Genomic DNA, 18,582 nt, shown 5'->3' on the forward strand with positions numbered 1-18,582 from the left:
GCCTGCCTTCCAGTGCCATTATGTCGTTCCTAGTCCCCCACTGTTCTCCAGATCTCAGACGTCCAGCTTGCTGCTCCTGACCCCATCCTTCCCTGCATCTTTCCCTTCCTCAGGAAGGAGTCTCGAGGGGGCCCTTCCCGCCGGGGTGTGGCCCTGCTTCGCCCAGAGCCCCTGCACCGGGGAACAGCAGACACCCTCCTCAACCGGGTTAAGAAGCTGCCTTGTCAGATCACCAGGTGGGAAATGGCAGGGAGGAGAGGCCTGCTGGGGTGGAGGGGCCATTTCAGGAGGGCTCTGGGAGTGGATGCTCCATTGTAAAATAGCTGTCACTCATTGGGCCTAGTGTCGTATGGTTTGTGTAAATCATTTATGGCAAAGTCATTTTTATCCACATTTATATTTGAAGAAAAGAGGCTCAGAGAGATCTGGAGTCTCAAAGATAGTAAGTGAAGAACTGGGATATGAACAAAAGCTCCTTCAGTGAGGCTGAGAAGGAGCAGTGGGGGTGGGGTGGGGGTGGGGAGGACACCTGTAGCTAGGGCAGGCTCTGGTGGCATCTGTGTACCCATCGTGGCCCCTCTGCCCCGTTGTTATTCCACCTTGGCTCCGGGCCCCTGTTCGCCTCTGTGTCTGCACCTGTGATGAACCTGCCCTGCAAGGTTGCTGAGGAGATTAAGTAAGGTAACATGTTCTGAAGGGCTCCTGCCTTGCCTGGGTGCTTGAGAGCACGTGGTAAATCCCAAATAAAGCTCAGTCGTGGGTACTGATGATGTCAGAAGGAACAGAAATAACCACCTATATCTTACAGTGGAACAGACACTGGGAATTTTCTATTGCTGGGAGTTAGGAGGCAGCTTCTAGAATACCAGGGAACAGGGTGGACTTAGTGGTTGGTCGTTGACAGTGTGCTAATTGGTCAGGAAGTGAAGCCATATTTGAGGTTTTGAATTACAACCATCATTTTTTAAAGTATTATTTATTTGGGGACCTTTAATATGTTGTACTTAGATTTTAAGAAATCATAATCTGATAACTTTGCATTTGTTATGTATAGAAAGTACATCATAAAACTCTCAGAATTCTGTACATACAGGATATATGTGTACTGAGCCACAATATAAAATATTTATCTTACAAAGGTTGCACTAAGAAAAGTTTGAAAAACATCAGCCTACTACATATTTCATTAAGGCTTGAAAGAGGAAAGTAAAGCTGTGAAAGTCAGGTGAAGCAGGCCTTACAGTCTGTGAGTGTCCCCAGCACAGTGTCCCCAGCACAGTTCCCACGCCTCACCAGGGTTGGGGTTTGTTAACCTGTGTTCCCCACAGCTACCTGGTGGCGCACACCCTGGGGCGCCGGATGCTGTATCCAGGCTCTGTGTACCTGCTCCAGAAGGCCCTCATGCCTGTGCTGCTGCAGGGCCAGGCCCGACTGGTGGAAGAGGTGAGGCTTCCCTGCCCGCCCATCCCCTATAGCCCTCCCCTCCCACCCCCACCTAGCCCGCCCCACCCTTGTCATGTGGCCTTCTGCCCCTTGGCAACCTGGCCATTGCATCTCCCCTATTCAGTGTAATGGGCGCCGGGCAAAGCTGCTGGCCTGTGATGGCAATGAGATTGACACCATGTTTGTGGACCGGCGGGGGACAGCTCAGCCCCAGGGACAGAAGCTGGTAAGAGGGAGCAGGGATCCCAGAGGTGGGGTGACTGTGAGGAAGGCAGTAGAGGTCTGGGGACCCCAATGCTATAGCATCTCCCTGGAGGAACCACTACTGGGATAATCCCATCTCTTAGCTCCACCCTAAAGACCTTGTGATGTAGTGAAACCCTATGATAGAGAAACAGATGAAGTAGGAGAGACATTCAAGAACCAGAAACTAATATTAATAGTTACCACTTCGACAGCACTTCACACTTACATATATTTCTCATATGTATATATGAAGCATATATATTTAATTCTCACAACAATCTGTGAGATAGTTACTGCTTATGTTAGCCCATTTTATAGGAGATGAAACTGAGGCACAGAAAACCTGTCCTGGACCTCACAGTAAGTAGTAGAGCTGGTATTTGGACCCACACAGCCTGGCTTCAAAGTCTTCTGCCTCCATGAAGCAGCCGTGGAAAGAGCACTAAGCCAGGAGTCTAGGAAGCTGGGTTCTAGTCCTGGCTCTGCCCATCTGCTATGAGAGTTCATGCAAATCCCACCACCCGTGGGCTTCAGCTTGGGGCGCCATGGCATTACAGTTTATCTGACCATAAGACTGGAGCTCAGAGAGGGATAGGGAGAGCAGTCAGAGAGGGACAGAGAGAGCAGTCAGCATACCACACAATAGCAATGGTCACAGAAGATAACAGACCCGAAAACTAGAAAGGAAAAACATCTCCATAGTCCCTTTCCTGAGAGAGACCCAGCTGGTAATCTTCCAAGGAAAAGTGGACATGGCTGGGTGGTCAAGCAGTTCAGCCTCTGAGGAGTATTTGTAATCCCTTTGCTTCTCCTCTTATGGACCCTGTGGAATGAGAAGCTTCCATTCCCCTTGGAGAAAACAGAGACCTGCCCTTTCCTCTTCCCTGCAAAGCTCTTCATGGGCTGCCCTCCTTGCCCAAAGGGAGTTTTTCAGTCCCAACTTGGCCCCCCAGCCCTTCCTTCCTGCCTCCTTCCTAGGTGATCTGCTGTGAGGGGAATGCTGGGTTTTACGAGGTGGGCTGCATCTCCACACCCCTGGAAGGTAGGATGGTGACTCAGCCTCCTTGTCTCTGCCCTTTGAAGGGAATGTCCCTGCCTCCCACACTGATCTGACCTCTCCTGGCTTCCACTTTCTCTGGGTGAGGTTTTGAGTCTCTCAGCTTTAGGGAAAGGTCCACTCGCCATTTGCTTTGATAACCTTACATCCCTCCCCTGGCCTGTGTCCCTAATTACGCTTTTCATTCTGTTCCATTCCCCTACCACACACCCCACACAGTCACACGCCTCTCCCTGTACTGCCTCAGAACCTTTGGTGTCATCTCCTATTCTGGGAAGGCTTGCAGTTATTTGCCTCTAAGCTGGGGAGTACTTCTGCTCTTCCTTCCCCCAGGGATGGAGAAAGGGGTGTGGGCCATAAGGTCTCAGTTCCTCCTCCCTCTTTGTTACAGCTGGATATTCAGTCCTGGGCTGGAATCATCCAGGCTTTGCTGGAAGCACGGTGAGACCATCTCAGGAATCCCTTCCTTTTCCTGAATTATGTCTGTTTCCCTCTGGTCAGCCATTGGAGGGAGGAGAGGGGCTGTGGATTTCTTGAAGGGCCTCCCACTCACCTGAGAGCTGGGGGCTAGGAGGTTGTGAAGGCAGAATTGGGAGCCATGCCCCCATCCCCATAGTGGGGGGCTGGCGGGAGAGGTGGAAGTGGATCTCATTGTACACATCTGTCTTCTGGAAAGAACAACCTCTCCTACCATCCCTTCCTTCTACACCTTCTCTGTCTTAGTTGGCTGCAGGAGGGGTCCACATTGGGAGGGACAGGTGAGCTGGCCTTTGGTGCTGACACAATCCTGACTTTGCCCTTCTTCCTGTAGGGAGTGCCGTTCCCGCAGAATGAGGCCAATGCCATGGATGTGGTGGTCCAGTTTGCCATCCACCGCCTGGGCTTCCAACCCCAGGACATCATCATCTACGCCTGGTCCATCGGTGGCTTCACTGGTACCAGCCTCCCTCCCATCCCCCCACTTTAGACACATTCATGACCACCCAGCCTCACCCAGGAGAGGTGGGGAAATGCACTGGTGGCCCTGGGGTGGGGTGGAGGCTCAAGGAAGAAGAGAGAGGAAGTAGAATCTCTGAGTGGGCCTGGAAGAAGCTATCGTATTTGTATACACTTCACCTTTCCTTCCTCTCTTGTGCCCAGTCATTAAAAGGAAAAGCAGACCCAGGTCCTGGGTGGGGAGATCACGGAAAGTGAATGTTTCCTGCCTGTTAGTGCACTGTCTCCAGTGTTCTATCCCCATCCTCTCCAGACAGTTCCCTGACCAAGTGAAGTAGGTTAAGAAAAAAAACAAGGAATAACATAGGGGGAATGGGGTTGGCCTACAGGGTAAGTGGGATGAGAGCATGGGTGGTGAGGAGAAAGGAGCCTTTCTCAGTTCTTACTTTTCTTCCCTGCCCTGGTACCAGCCACGTGGGCCGCCATGTCCTACCCAGATGTTAGTGCCGTGATCCTGGATGCCTCCTTTGATGACCTGGTGCCCTTGGCCTTGAAGGTCATGCCAGACAGCTGGAGTGAGTGCATCTCCCAGGCCTGCCCTTCCTGGGAAGGGGTGGTCTGGAACTGGGAACTGTTCTAACTGAGATGGCCCCCTTTTCCTTGGGTGTGGTGTAAGTCACCCCATTGTTGGAAGCAGGAGGACTCCTTTGTCTGGGGGCCTCAGTTTTCTTTCTCCATGAACAGTGAGGACCTTTATGTTGGGCAAAGGCTTTGTCTCTGCCATCCCTTCACCTTTATCCCACTCTAGGGGGCCTGGTGACCAGGACCGTGAGGCAGCATCTCAATCTAAACAATGCGGAGCAGCTGTGCAGGTGAGCGCCGGCCAGCATCCAGCATCGAACACCTGCCCCCTAAACAGTCTGCTGGGCACTTAAACGCTGAAACCAGTACTAAAGTGCAAGTTGGTAAAAGGCCACTGGATCACATCCCAAGTGACCCTGCCACCACCTCAACTGGCCTCAACTGGCCCTCCCAGGTCCCCTGGGACTCTGGACCACCTCAGGATCTGGTAACCAAAGGGTTAAGGCCTGGTACAGCAGGGGTCTCCCAGCAGGGCCAGACTGAACCATGCCCATTCTTAAATATTCCCTCTCATCCCTGAGTGAAGGGCTTGGTCACAGACTGTGCTGTAGCAGGGGATAAGAATGCTTCCAGTGCGGGGATGGGGGTGGGCCAGTTGTCACCTGTCTCCCTCTGAGCTCTCCCTTCCCACTGCTCTGTTCTCTGAAGATACCTGGGTCCTGTACTGCTGATCCGGAGAACCAAGGATGAGATCATCACTACCACGTGAGTGCTTCGGAAGGTCGGCCCTCGCCAATCCCAGAGATGGCCAGGAATTTTCCCCTCCCACCTCTGCTCACCAGAAACCCGGGTATCTAGACCTTTCCTCCTAACCTCCAGCCCCTCCAGGGTACATTCTTCTCACCCCTAGGGTTCCTGAGGACATCATGTCCAACCGAGGCAATGACCTCCTGCTGAAGCTCCTGCAGCATCGGTGAGAGCCAGGGTGTGTGCGTGCTGGGAGCAGTGTACACGCACAGATACCGACACCAGCATAGGGAAGGAGGGAGAAAGGCTCAGGAATGGTGAATGAAAAAAATCAGCCCTGACCTGTCCCGGCGCTTCCTCTGTAGGTATCCCCGGGTGATGGCAGAGGAGGGTCTTCAAGTGGTGAGGCAGTGGTTGGAGGCCTCCTCACAGCTGGAGGAAGGTGAGAAGGGATCCAGTGAGGCTTGGGGCGGGGGCCCGGCAAGGTCAGGTTGCTGACTGGCTGTCATCTCTCTTCCTGACCAGCCTCAATTTACAGCCGATGGGAGGTGGAAGAGGACTGGTGTCTGTCTGTCCTCCGCTCCTACCAGGCAGAACACGGGCCTGACTTCCCCTGGAGCGTGGGTAAGGAGCTCCTGGGGCAGGAAAGGGGGTGGGAAGAGCCTAGGAACGGGATGAATACCCACATGTGTGGCCTGTTTTGAGCACCTCCTCTCGGCAGGGGAGGACATGAGTGCAGATGGACGGCGGCAGCTGGCTTTGTTTCTGGTGAGCTGAGTGGGAAGTGGGAAGGGTTCTTGAATGGCCAGGGCTCACATAGGGGGACTGGGAATACCCTATAAGCATTGGAAGTGGCAGCTTTTGTAGAGTGGGTGGTGGGTGCGGAGGCGAAGGGTGGGGAAGGAGTCCAGTGGTTGCCCCTCCCTACAGTGCTCTGTACCCCACCTGTCCCACCTCCTTTCCTCAGGCTCGGAAGCATCTGCACAACTTTGAGGCCACTCACTGTACCCCACTCCCAGCCCAGAACTTCCAGATGCCCTGGCACCTCTAGGGACCACACTGGGACTCATTATGGAAGAATGGGGTGAGAGGACACATGAGGAAAGACTCCCTTATTTGTGATTCTCTGTGTTCATGTTGCTGTTTATAGTTTGTGGAAAGTGGGGGACCATCCCCCTTCTCACCACTGTTCCTCTTGCTCGTTTCCCCTCATTCATGTGGCTATACTTAACCTTCTCCAACATACATCTTGCATTACATGAATGAATTATTCCTAATAATAAAAAGGTATTTTTTCTACTATCTGGCTAATTATATAACTTCTCAAGTGTCCGGGGAGCCAGAGGCAGGTAATGAGGAGAGCAGAGGCCCCAAAGAGGCTTTGGGAAACCCTAACCCTAGACAGCTCATCTAACCCTTCCCATCTCTGTGTCCTCGCAGGCCTTCAGCCCCTAACCTGAGCTATCTTCAGGCAGCGGGTCCCCAAACCTCCCCCTTCCCTGGTGTGCCTACTGTTACCACAACTGTGCAGCCTCCCTGGCCCATCCCACCTCCTTCCTCAGTTCTTCCTGCATACAACCACCCCAGGAGCCTATGGTTGCCCCCTCCTGCTTATGGCTCGTGAGCTTTCTAGGATCCAATTTCACCTACCCAGTGCTTCTATTGGTTTCCAGGTTCAACCTGCATGATGTTACTAGCAGTGCCCCTAATTTTCCTTGCTCACCTCTTGTTTTCCTCGTGAGGAGTAAGGAAGGGCCTGCTCCCCATGTCTTACGCAGCAAACCCTGCACACCCACCTTGCCATGTCATCAAGTCTCTGTCCTCATAGCCTTTTTGCAGTTCAGCAAACACAGGCCCTGCCAGGGCCTGAGGGCCAGGTGCCAAGGACTCGTGTCTTCTCAGAGCCATATTTTGCCTTTTGGACAGCTCTGTTAGAAAAAGCAGCTTAGGCTGTACCTGAGGACATTGGCTCCCCATAACTTTCATCTATCTCTAATCTTTGGACCTTGTGGAACACAATGAATGAGTCCCTCTTCCACTGGTTTGTTGCCTGTTTTTTTTTTTTTTTTTTGAGACGGAGTCTCACTCTGTTGGCCAGGCTGGAGTGCAGTGGCACAATCTCAGCTCACTGCAACCTCCGCCTCCCAGGTTCAAGCGATCTTCCTGCCTCAGCCCCACTAGTAGTAGCTGGGATTACAGGCATGCGCCACCATGCCTGTCTAATTTTTGTATATTTAGTAAAGATGAGGTTTCACCATGTTGGCCAGGCTGGTCTCAAACTCCTGACCTCAGGTGATCCGCCCACCTCGGCCTCCCGAAGTGCTGGGATTACAGGCGTGAGCCACTGCGCCTGGCCGATGGCCACTTTTTCATTTGGAAACTTCTCTTTTCCAGATGAAAGACCCCAAGGCTTATAACCCTGAGTCCATTGTGGTTTTGTTTTGTTTTGTTGGGGGTGGTTTTTTGTTTGTTTTTTGAGATGGATTCTCTGTCGCCCAGGCTGGAGTGCAGTGGCACGATCTCGGCTCATTGCAACCTCTGTCTCCCAAGTTCAAGCGATTCTCCTGTCTCAGCCTCCTAAGCATCTGGGATTACAGGTGTGCGCCACCACGCACAGCTAATTTTTCGTATTTTAGTAGAGGTTTCACCATGTTGCCCAGGCTGGTCTCAAACTCCTGAGCTCAGGCAATCCACCTGCCTCAGCCAAGTCCATTGTTTTGAGCAAGATGCTTAACATGGGCAACAATGTTCTGATGTCCTAGATAGAGTCTCTGGCTAAATTTCTGTGTCTTCTCCAAACCCAGTGCATGAAGCTCATCTGTAACCCCCAGGGCAGAGGCTGTGTGTGCCCCCATTAGCACTGCAACTCCTTAAGGGAAAGTATACTGAGTCTCCACTGGAAGTAGAGATCTGAGACTTAATCAGGTGATGTGATGCCTGAAATTTGGAGTTAGAAGAGGGAGGTGACCACAGCTCCATAATGCTCCACCATTAGCAAACAGGTGGACAGCTGATACTGGTGCCCTCTCCTCTGTCCCATTCCAGGGGGCAAATGATGGGAAGTGTGGAACATGAAGTTCTGGAGCCAGCTGCACAGTTCTGAATCCCGCCCTCCCAGATCCAACAAAACAGTTAATCCCCTGGAAACCAAATTTTTGTTCAGCTAAGGGAAGCTCCTTAAATGCAAACAGGAGCTGGGCATGGTGGCTCACATCTGTAATCCCGGCACTTTGGGAGGCTGGGGCAGGAGGATCACTTGAGCCTAAAAGTTCAAGACTAGACAGGGCAACATGGGAGACTCCATCGCTACAAAAAATTAAAAAATTAGCCAGGCATGGTGGCATGCACCCGTGGTCCCAGATACTCTGGAGGCTGAGGTAAGAGGATCGCTTGGTTGAAGATCACAGTAGGTTGAGGCTGAAGTGACCTGTGATAGTGCCACTGGACTCCAGCTTAGGTGACAGAGTGAGACTCTGTCTCCAAAAAAAAAAAAAAAAAAAAAACCCAAAAGGGTGCCCAGTCTCACCTCCCTTACCCTGGGGACAAAGGACACCCCTCTCTGGACATGTCCATTAGGGACTCTGCTGAACTGCCCCTACTGCCACTTTCCCCCATCTTCCTGCGTGTAATTGTAGAGAACAGTGGATGCCCTGAGGGGCCCTTAGATACCAGAAATTGGGTAGGGAAAGGGAGGCTCAACATGTGAATTCTGAACCCCCCACCCAGGGGCCTCAGCCTACTTCAGATTACTCGTTATGCAATAAGGTTCAGAGCAGCTGTGTTTGTTTTCAGAACCAATCCCCACCCAGAGGTGGGACCAGGCCCCTGTCCGCTCTTCACCCTATACAGCAAAGTTCCGGCAGTTCCAGGGGATGATCAGCAGAGATGCAGACGCCCACAGTTGCTGGGGCGCTGGACCCTTCTATACTGGACACAGGGTGAGGCCTGAAAGTCCAGGCACCCTGAGGAGCTGGGCAAACTAGGAGAGAAAATGGCGCTGGGAGAAAGGAAAGTTACACCCTGGACGGGCAACCTGTGAAGAAGTGGCTCCCGGCTGGAACAAAAAGCCTCATCCTATGCCGTCTCATTGACCTAAGCTCCACCCTGAATGCCTCCAGTATGAGGTGCTGGACTGGCTCTGGGCTGCCTGCTTGGGTTGAGGGTTTGCTCCTAGGAGAGGCATGTGTTTCTCGCACGACTGTCACAAGCGAGTGAGGGCTCCGGAGGTGGAGGGCCCGAGAGGGTGGGGAGCTCAGGCGTCAGCGATAGCCAGATTTCCGTCCACCCATCCGTCCGTCCGTCCATCCATCCATCCATCCATCCATCCATCCATCCATCCAATCAAGCCATACCGGATTCCTCAGGAATCCAGTCATTCATTTATATTTAGGTTAAAGACCCTCTCTCTGGTTCCTCTCTAGAACGCAGTCTCGAGCCGCTCCCGGAGCAGACCAAGGCCGTCTCCTGGCCGGGTCATCTACAGCCCCGCCCCTCATTTGCCTCGCTCCATTCCCCTAACCTTGGCGTTCTGTCGTCAGGCCCCGCCTTCTTTGTTTCGTCACTCGGTTGCTTACCTTAACTCTAGGTAGGAGCACTCAGCAAGGATACTGTCCTCTGCTGCTGTTGCCATGGCGACTATTTCAACGCCCTGCCTCTTCACCCCAGGAAAACCTTAGCGGAACCCGTCACCATGGAAACGAACTCTCCGGACTCCTAGCACGCATTGGGCTGGCCCTGCCCCGTCGACAGGGGAGGAGCAAAACGCAACCAAAACGGGATTAATTCCTCAGAGGCCGCGCCCCCTCCTAAGAAGGCCCCACCCTGTCCCGGTCTCACCCCTCCTCGAAGTACTAATTCAAGGAAATACTCCGCGAATAGTGAGGGAGTGTCTTGCCCCCCTGTTCCTTCAAGGCCCACGGTCGCTTGATTCCACAGAAGTCCTCCCGGACCTCTCAGGGTGATCCCCTCCGGAAGCCCAGCCTCAGCCTCGCAAAGCCTCTAGTCGTTGACCTTTTCGTTGCGATTATATTCGAGAGGGAGCTTCAGAGGGCGCCATGAGGTTCCCCTGAGCTTCCCCTTTGCCCTTTGCCCTCTTCGCTTCAAGAGGAGCCTTGGCTCTCTGATTCTTTTTATTATTTATTTTGTTTTTTTTTTTTTTTGAGGCGGAGTCTTGCTCCGTCTTTATATTTAGGTTAAAGACCCTCTCTCTGGTTCCTCTCTAGGACGCAGTGTCGATCCGCTCCCGGAACAGACCAAGGCCCTCTCCCGGCCGGGTCATCTGCAGCCCCGCCCCTCATTTGCCTCGCTCCATTCCCCTAACCAGGCTGGAGTGCAATGGCGCGATCTCGGCTCACTGCAACCTCCTCCTCCCGGGTTCAAGCGATTCTCCTGCCTCAGCCTCCTGAGTAGCTGGGACTACAGGCGCGCGCCACCACTCCCGGCTAATTTTTATATGTTTAGTAGAGACGGGGTTTCACCATATTTTCTAGGATGGTCTCGATCTCTCTCTCTCTCTTTTTTTTTTTTTTTTTTTTTTTTTGAGATGGAGTTTCTCTCTTGTTGCCCAGGCTGGAGTGCAATGGTACAATCTCAGCTCACTGCAATCTCCACCTCCCGGGTTCAAGCAATTCTCCTGCCTCAGCCTCCTGAGTAGCTGGGATTACAGACGCATGCCACCATGCCCGGCTAATTTTTTGTCTTTCTAGTAGAGACGGGGTTTCACCATGTTGGGCCAGGCCGGTCTTGAACTCCTGACCTCAGGCGATCCACCCGCCTCAGCCTCCGAAAGTGCTGGGATTACAGGCCTGAGCCACTGCGCCCGGCAGGATCTCTTGACCTTGTGATCCGCCCGCCTTGGCCTCCTAAAGTGCTAGGATTGCAGGCGTGAGCCACCGCGCCCGGCCCTCTGATTCTTTTTGTCTATCGCTATGTGCACTCATTCATTCAAGACATTTATGTAGGTGCCCGGCGTTCCTCCCCGGTTCTCCACTACTCTGGCTTTTCTCTAATACAATTTATTTTATTTTATTTTATTTTATTTATTTAGGACGGAGTCTCACTCTGTCGCCCAGGCTAGAGTGCAGTGATGTCATCTCGGCTCACTGCAACCTCCGCCTCCCAGGTTCAAGCGATTCTCCTGCCTCAGCCTCCCGAGTAGCTGGGATTACAGGAGGGTGCCACCACACCTGGCTAATGTTTTTGTATTTTTGGTAGAGACAGGGTTTCACCGTGTTGCTCAGGCTGGTTGCAAACTCCTGACTTCGAATGATCCCCCCACCTCGGCCTCCCAAAGTGCTGGGATTACAGGCATGAGCCACCGGGCCAGGCCAATTTATTTTATTTTTAAAGTATTATCATTGTTGTTATTTGAGACAGCAGTGGCGCGATCACTGCAGCCTCGACCTCCTGGGTTCAAGCGATCCTCCCACCTCAACCTCAGCCTCCCGAGTAGCTGGGACTAAAGGCACACGCCGCCACGCCCTGCTAATTGTTTTCTACTTTTTTTTTTTTTTTTTTTTTTTTTGAGACGGAGTCTCGCTCTGTAGCCCAGGCTGGAGTGCAGTGGCCGGATCTCAGCTCACTGCAAGCTCCGCCTCCCGGGTTCACGCCATTCTCCGGCCTCAGCCTCCCGAGTAGCTGGGACTACAGGCGCTGCCACCTCGCCCGGCTATTTTTTGTATTTCTTAGTAGAGACGGGGTTTCACCGTGTTAGCCAGGATGGTCTCGATCTCCTGACCTCGTGATCCGCCCATCTCGGCCTCCCAAAGTGCTGGGATTACAGGCTTGAGCCACCGCGCCCGGCCTGTTTTCTACTTTTTCTTGTAGGGATGGGTTCTCGCTATGTTGCCCAGACTGGTCTCCAACTTTTGGGCTCAAGAGATCCTCCCTCCTTGGCCTCCCAAGGTAATGGGGATACAGTTGTGAGCCACTGGGCCCAGTGTAAGCCACTGCGCCCAGCCTAATACAGTTTGTTGTTGTTGTTATTTTTGTTTTTTTGAGACGGAGTTTCATTCTTGTTGCCCAAGTTGGAGTGCAATGACGTGATCTCGGCTCACTGCAACCTCCGCCTCCCGTGTTCAAGCGATTCTCCTGCCGGTGCGCGCCACCACGCCCGGCTAATTTTTTGTATTTGTAGTAGAAACGGGGTTTCACCATGTTAGCCAGGCTGGTCGCGGAATCCTGACCTCAGGTGATCCACCCACCTCGGCCTCCTAAAGTGCTGGGATTATAGGCGTGAGCCACCGCAGTCCGGCTGTAATATAGTTTTTAAATTTATTCATTCGAAGGCTCTTGGGGAGTGCTCAGTGGCGTCCCTGTTGCCTCTCATATTTCTTTCTTCCCTCAGTCTTTTTGGGAGGACCTCTCCCGTCTGTTTCTTCCCATCTTCCCTGTTATCATCCTGAGACTGGATAGTTCTTGGATAGTCTGGGAGGTAGCAGGGAACCCGAGTTCGGAGCCTCGACCGACCAGAACCTCCAGACGGGAAATTGGAGCAAGTGGTGTCGTTCCCGGACGCTGAGGACGCTCTCCGCCCCTAACCCACAGCCAAACGATCCTAAAAGTAAAAACACGGAGTTTCTGAGTCAAGACTGAGCTGGCGGGGTGGGGACCGAATAGGCGAGGTTGGGAAGCCCAGCGGGTCCCCAGCGGAGTAAACGGGTGAGACGCCTCGTGCCGCGGTCTCCAGAATTCGCCTGGGAGGTGGGGTGGCGCTACGGCGCCGCCTTTCTGGGGAGCCGCCTCAGGCTCTGGATGTCCGCTGGGGCCAGACGTTTGGGTCCCGACCTGCGGTTCGCACTTACCAGGTTTCTTCCCCTGGGAACAGAACTTGAGCAGGGGGCCACCCCCGCGTCCTACCGGAGCTCTGAGGTGCTGTCAGGCGCGGAGAGCGAACGCGCAGCGCCAGATTCTGTGGGCGCCGGAGATCAGGCCCACTGAGCCGCAGCTGAACTTAGGCGGGGCAGGAAAAAGGATGAGGTGGGGGAAGGCGCTGGGTTCCCGGAACCCCAAGGGGACACTGAGCTGAGTACGTATCGCTTGGGATCCAGGTGTCCTCGTTTTGGGATGTCTGGCAGGTGTCCCCAGGGTATGAGAAGTGGGACTGGGCACCCCCTATTTTCTGGTGTGTTTTTTTGTTTGCTTTTTTTCTTTTTTTTTTTTTGAGACGGACCACGTTTCCTATCTTGGAAAATGGTACCACTTCTTTGTGCAAGCCTACCCCAGTTCCCTCATCCCTCGTTCAGTCCAACAGCAAATCTGTCCAGTCTTCTAAATGTATCTCAGGTTCAGTAGCCCCGCCTCCTCGTCCCTGCCCATCTTCTGCTGGACCAGTCCGCCATCTTGTGACCGGACTTGGGAATAGCGTGCTACTTCCCGGCGGCCTCCACTCTTGACCCAAATGCAATGTGCAGCCATGGCAATCTTTTACAAACAGAAATCGGATCAGGTTACTCCTCTGCCGAAATCCCTCAGGTCAGTGGTTTAACTGTCGAGGTGCTCCTGGCAGCACTCTGCCCTCCCCACATCATTGACGATTGACTTGTCTCCCCTACTAGACTGTGCCCTGTGAGGGTGGAGACTTTGTGCACGGTTGTATCCCCAAGACCTGATGCAGTGATTCAATAAACATCTGTCCAATTAATAGGAAATAAAGTTCCCTTTCTCATTCCCCTATTGCTGGACCCCTGCCCTCAAGCAGGATGTTATGCCCCAGAGTGGCTGTGGGTGAGAACATTCTGCCCCTCTGGCTGGTCTGGCACTGATTTCCACCCTGAGTTGGTGTTGCCTCTCTCCTTCCTCTTGGCCAACCTCTCTTCCACCAATATAAGCCCAAACTGGAGGCCAGCAGGCAGTCATGCGTTTTATGGCAGGCCCTGCAGGGAGCCAGAATCCGGGTCCCATGTGCTTCCACAGCAGCCTCCAAGCCCTGTACACCGTCCTCTTAATAGTGCTGGTCATGATGAGCTTGGTGTTTGGTAAGTGGTTCCAAGGGTTCAGAAGGGTCTCCTGGCCTGCTGGATGGAGAAACCCACAGACACCAAGCGTCTGGGTACATTTGTCCAGGATGCTCAGGTAAACCCATGCAGGAGGAGAGATGGAATGGATGGGTTTGGTGGGGAATGCCTGCTCATGGACTGATACGCAATCTGAAGATTTATTTATTTATTTATTTATTTATTTATTTATTTATTGAGATGGAGTCTTGCTCTGTCTCCCAGGCTGGAGTACAGTGGTGAGATCTCGGCTTACTGCAACCTCCGCCTCCCGGGTTCAAGCGATTCTCATGCCTCAGCCTCCCGAGTAACTGAGATTACAGGCACCAGCCACCATGCCCAGCTAATTTTTGTATTTTTAGTAGAGACAGGGTTTTGCCATGTTGGCCAGGCTGGTCTTGAACTCCTGACCTCAGGTATCTGCCCACCTCAGCCTCCCAAAGTGCTGGGGTTACAGGCATGAGCCACCACACCCGGCCTCTGAAGATTTCTAGTGACCACCCCAGGGCTGTCTCACTTCACAGCAGTGACCTGAATAGAGATACTGAAGGAATCTTCTCCAGATCTGAGGGCAACATGGAATAGGGAGGTTTAGGGAGTGTGCTGGATGACAGAACTAGAATCCACAGGATAGAACAAGACTGAGTCCAGCCTGCTGGGCTCCCCACTTGGCTGCAAAGCACCAGCCACAGAGACACAGGATTCAAAGTGTTCGTTTAGCACTTTCCTCTGCCTCACACCAAATGCTCTGCTGGGTCCGGGGACTTGTTAACGTGTGGCCTGGCTTTAGGACCAGAGGAAAAGGGGGATGTATGTGTATGCAGTTGGGGAAAGAAGCAGAGAATTGGGGCTTTGATGGTTTTCTGAGATAGGAAGGGCGGGAGCAGTGGGGTTGAGTGGCCTGCAATCAGACAGTGGTGGGGTGTGAGGGAGAATGGGGTGTGAGTGGGGTCAGCACTTCTCTGTGTTCTAGGTAAGTTTGTTCCTGTCAATTGGGAACGCCCTCAACCACTTCCAGTCCCCAAATACCTGCGCTGCTACCGATGCCTCTTGGAGACCAAGGAGTTAGGGTGCCTTCTGGGATCTGACACCTGCCTCACCCCGGCTGGCAGCAGCTGCATCACTCTCCACATAAAGAACGGTAAGTGACCTTCTCCTGTCGTGGGCCCAGCACTCTCCCAAACTGAAACTCTCTCAGCCTCCTAAGCTGCACCCCAAGTCTTCTTCCCATAATCCCATAGGACACTGCTGTAATCCTGTCTTTTTATTATTATTATTATTATTTTTGCTGCTCTGTCACCCAGGCTGGAGTGCAGTGTCGCAATCTTGGCTCACTACAATGTCCACCTCCCCAGTTCAAGCAATTCTTGTGCCTCAGTCTCCCAAGCAGCTGGGATTAAAGGTGCACGCCACCACGCACAGCTAATTTTTTGTATTTTTAGTAGAGATAGGGATTCACCATGTTGGCCAGGCTGGTCTCGAACTCCTGACTTCAGGTGATCCACTGACCTCGGCTTCCCAAAGTGCTGGAATTACAGGCATGAGCCACCGCGCCCAGCCTCTCTTTCCTTTTCTTCAGAGCCACACTCTGTCTCCACTTCCACTACTTTCTCTCCTCAATCTGTAGCTGAATAGCTTCCACCCTTTCAAGGTGTGCGGCTTTGATGGGGACCCTCCAGATCTCCACGTGCCCTTGCCTGTCCTCAAGCTGCCTGCTTCCCCATCTGTGTGCCGTTACTGCTGGCGTTGCTCTCCTGCATCCTCCACTGCTTCTTCAGTCTCCTTCATGGAGTGTTTTCTCTCTGACCCTTAGTGGTTCATGTTCACCAAGGTTTGGTCCTTAGCTGTGTTCCCACTTCATATACTCAGAGGATTTTATCTGCTTTGCTGGCTTCAACCAGCAGCCACATACCACTTCCTTCTGAATCTGAATATTATGTCAAACTACGCTCCTCATATCCCGTTGGCCATTGGACATCTCCCTCGCTGAAAACTGACTCCTTCCTGATGCCTGCTCTTCCACTGACCCCCCACCTTCCATAAGTTAGCAAAAACGTAACCATAATATGTGCTAGGCACTATTCTAAACACTTGCAATCCGCTGAGGCAGGTATTACTACTATCTGCATTTTACAGATGAGGAAACTGAGGTGCAGAAAGGTCATAACCTTGCCTGAGTCTCACAGATGCTGAGCCAGAATTTGTGATGGCTCCAGAGATGGTGCTGTCAACAACCACTGCATGCAGCAGCCTGTATTCAAATCCTCTCATTACCCTTTTAACATAGCCGATGCACAGACATGCGTCAAATATCAGAGTATAAAGTACTGTCAAACCAAAGTCTCCCGCTGCTACCCTAACCCACCTGGCTCCCCTGCACACGTAACGACTTTTTTTTACTTTGTGGATGATCCCTCCTGCAATCTTTTATGCACATTCCACCCTGCACAAGTATGCTGTTTACTATTTTTTCACCTCTTTTTCTCCCCCCCAGCAAGATAGTAGCATCCCACTGTAAACATTATTCTGCACTTAACAGTTAGGGGAATTGAATGTTCCAATATCAGTTTGTGAACAGCTTCTTTGTTTTATTGACCTGCGGTGTACTACTCCATAGCATGGGCATATCACAGCTGATTTCCCCATCCCACTATTAATGGGCATTTCGGTCATTTCTCTCAAGCAGGGCAGCAGCAAACATCCCTGTACATGACTTCTTGGGATGCAGGCACAAAGATTTTTCCCTGTTACATATAACAGCAGCAGACATCATCTTATTCTCTTACTTTTGATCTGAAAAATAAATGACAGAACACCTCCTTCCTGCCACCCAATCTCCAAAACATTTCCCAGCTTTTTCTCACATGGTCCTATGGTGCTAGTTCTCCCCACTTGGCTCAGTAGCTCCCAACTCCCCCTCCAACCATTTCTTTTCCTCCAGCCTTGCATGGGAACTTCAGTGGAGTTCCATGGCTGGTGAACACTGGGCATGTCCACCCATGCCTAACCACAGGAATCTTTTCTTTTTCTTTTTTTGACTTATGAGTGAGGGGATGAGAGGATTTGGGGCTCCTCCTGGGGACTTCCGTATCACTGGTGCCTGTGGTCCCTCCCCAGGCAGCAATTCTGACGTCATGGTGAGTGACTGCCGAAGTAAGGAGCAGATGAGTGATTGTTCACATACCCAAACTTCTCCGGTGTCTGGCTTCTGGATATTCTCTCAATGCTGCTTCCTGGATTTCTGCAATGACCCTCAACACAGAGGGCACTATATTTCTTAGTGTGACTGCAACAACCTTTGGTGTAAAATTCTACCAGTTTCCAGCCACCTTCCTGACTTCTTTCTGGGCTTGGCCAGGACTTCTAGTCCCTCATACCAGCCCTCCTTGGCTCCCTGCAGTCAGTGGACCCCAGCCTTGGCTCTTCCTCTTGGTTGGCACCCTTCAGCACCCTTACTCCCACTCTGCACCCCCAGCCCCACCGCCCACCAGGTTTCCTCTCTTGTCCTTAGTCCCTGGATGTTTCTCCCAAATAAATTTGTGTGCAAACTGTTTAGTATGTCTCTTTCTTCTGGTGGAGGTAAAGGCTGAGGGAGGTGCACCTGCCTGACTGCCCTACCATGGGGCAGGTAAGGGGCCCCCAGCTCTGCTGAGGTCTGCTCCTGTCCTGCCTTGGTATGTGATTCGTTCTAGACACAAAAAGGGGAAAAGGAAATGAAAGCCCTCCTATGGTGAACGCCAGAAAGTTAGTGGGCATCCTCGGCAGTGCTGTCAGACCGGAGCTGTGTAGGGGCTGGAGGGGTTTAGAGGGCTATGTTGGTGGGAGGGGGGCTGCAAAAGGACCAGGCTAAGGTAGGAGGAGGTGGGCGAGAAGGCCACTCTTTTTTTTGAGACAGAGTCTCACTGTCGCCCAGGCTGGAGTGCAGTGGTGTGATCTTGGCTCATTGCAACCTCTGCCTCCCAGGTTCAAGCGATTCTTCTGCCTCTGCCTCCCGAGTAGCTGGGATTACAAGCACATGCCACCACGTCCAGCTAATTTTTGTATTTTATTAGTAGAGACGGGTTTTCACCATGTTGGCAAGGCTGGTCTCCAACTCCTGACTTCAAGTGATCTGCCTGCCTTGGCCTCCCAAAGGGCTGGGATTACAGGCGTGAGTCACCCCCTTGAGCCGAGAAGGCCACTCTCAAAGAGACGTTAGACCTATTGGAGTCTTGGTCTCTTCAATTCCGGGGCAAGTTCTTCAGCCTCTGAGGGTGTCTTCCAAGTTGACCTGCTATAAACCTGGGCCTTTCTGTGTCTTATACCGACGTCAGAGGTCACGGAGAAGGGTGGACCTAGCAAGGTGGGGGTTGGGGGGCACATTAAGGGTTTGTACCTCTCTTTGTACTCCAACTGCTTCATGACCTAATTATCATTGGTGTCTTCCGTCAGAGTACAGGCCACAGAGATTTGTTAACACGTGTGCAAAACACTGTAGGTAAAAGTAGATGCTTTATGATACCATTTCCATCAAGCACAGACAGAACTCATCTAAACTACTACCAGTCAGGACAGCAGCTCCCCCAGAGAGCTGGGAAG

At 52.3% G+C, this 18,582-nt stretch overlaps 2 protein-coding genes across 11 annotated transcripts in view; both read left to right on the plus strand.

Moving 5' to 3' along the window:
• The window catches only part of ABHD16A (abhydrolase domain containing 16A, phospholipase), a 16,210-nt gene extending 9,899 nt beyond the window's left edge, over positions 1-6,311 (plus strand). For 7 of the 9 annotated variants that reach the window (XM_078000455.1, XM_078000452.1, XM_078000454.1 and 4 more), the window contains 14 exons: positions 114-236; positions 1,329-1,443; positions 1,568-1,669; positions 2,668-2,731; positions 3,138-3,187; positions 3,558-3,681; positions 4,153-4,257; positions 4,491-4,554; positions 4,973-5,029; positions 5,175-5,237; positions 5,377-5,453; positions 5,537-5,635; positions 5,733-5,779; positions 5,979-6,311. In XM_078000455.1, the coding sequence (XP_077856581.1) occupies positions 114-236; positions 1,329-1,443; positions 1,568-1,669; positions 2,668-2,731; positions 3,138-3,187; positions 3,558-3,681; positions 4,153-4,257; positions 4,491-4,554; positions 4,973-5,029; positions 5,175-5,237; positions 5,377-5,453; positions 5,537-5,635; positions 5,733-5,779; positions 5,979-6,062 (1,174 nt within the window). In that variant the 3' untranslated portion in view covers positions 6,063-6,311. Of the gene's footprint in view, positions 1-113; positions 237-1,328; positions 1,444-1,567; positions 1,670-2,667; positions 2,732-3,137; positions 3,188-3,557; positions 3,682-4,152; positions 4,258-4,490; positions 4,555-4,972; positions 5,030-5,174; positions 5,238-5,376; positions 5,454-5,536; positions 5,664-5,732; positions 5,780-5,878 lie in introns of all 9 variants that reach the window. The other 2 variants (XM_078000450.1, XM_078000451.1) reach the window with 2 other exon arrangements.
• A 6,862-nt stretch (positions 6,312-13,173) lies between these two features.
• Positions 13,174-17,557, plus strand: LY6G5C (lymphocyte antigen 6 family member G5C). Of its 2 annotated transcripts, NM_001032890.1 has the most exon segments (4): positions 13,862-13,986; positions 14,978-15,145; positions 17,122-17,239; positions 17,242-17,502. In NM_001032890.1, coding segments are annotated over 4 exon segments (420 nt in total). In that variant the 5' UTR covers positions 13,862-13,865; the 3' UTR covers positions 17,255-17,502.
• The last annotated feature ends 1,025 nt before the right edge of the window (positions 17,558-18,582 follow it).

The sequence above is a fragment of the Macaca mulatta genome, chromosome 4 (genome assembly GCF_049350105.2).
Source record: "Macaca mulatta isolate MMU2019108-1 chromosome 4, T2T-MMU8v2.0, whole genome shotgun sequence".
NCBI lineage: Eukaryota > Metazoa > Chordata > Mammalia > Primates > Cercopithecidae > Macaca > Macaca mulatta.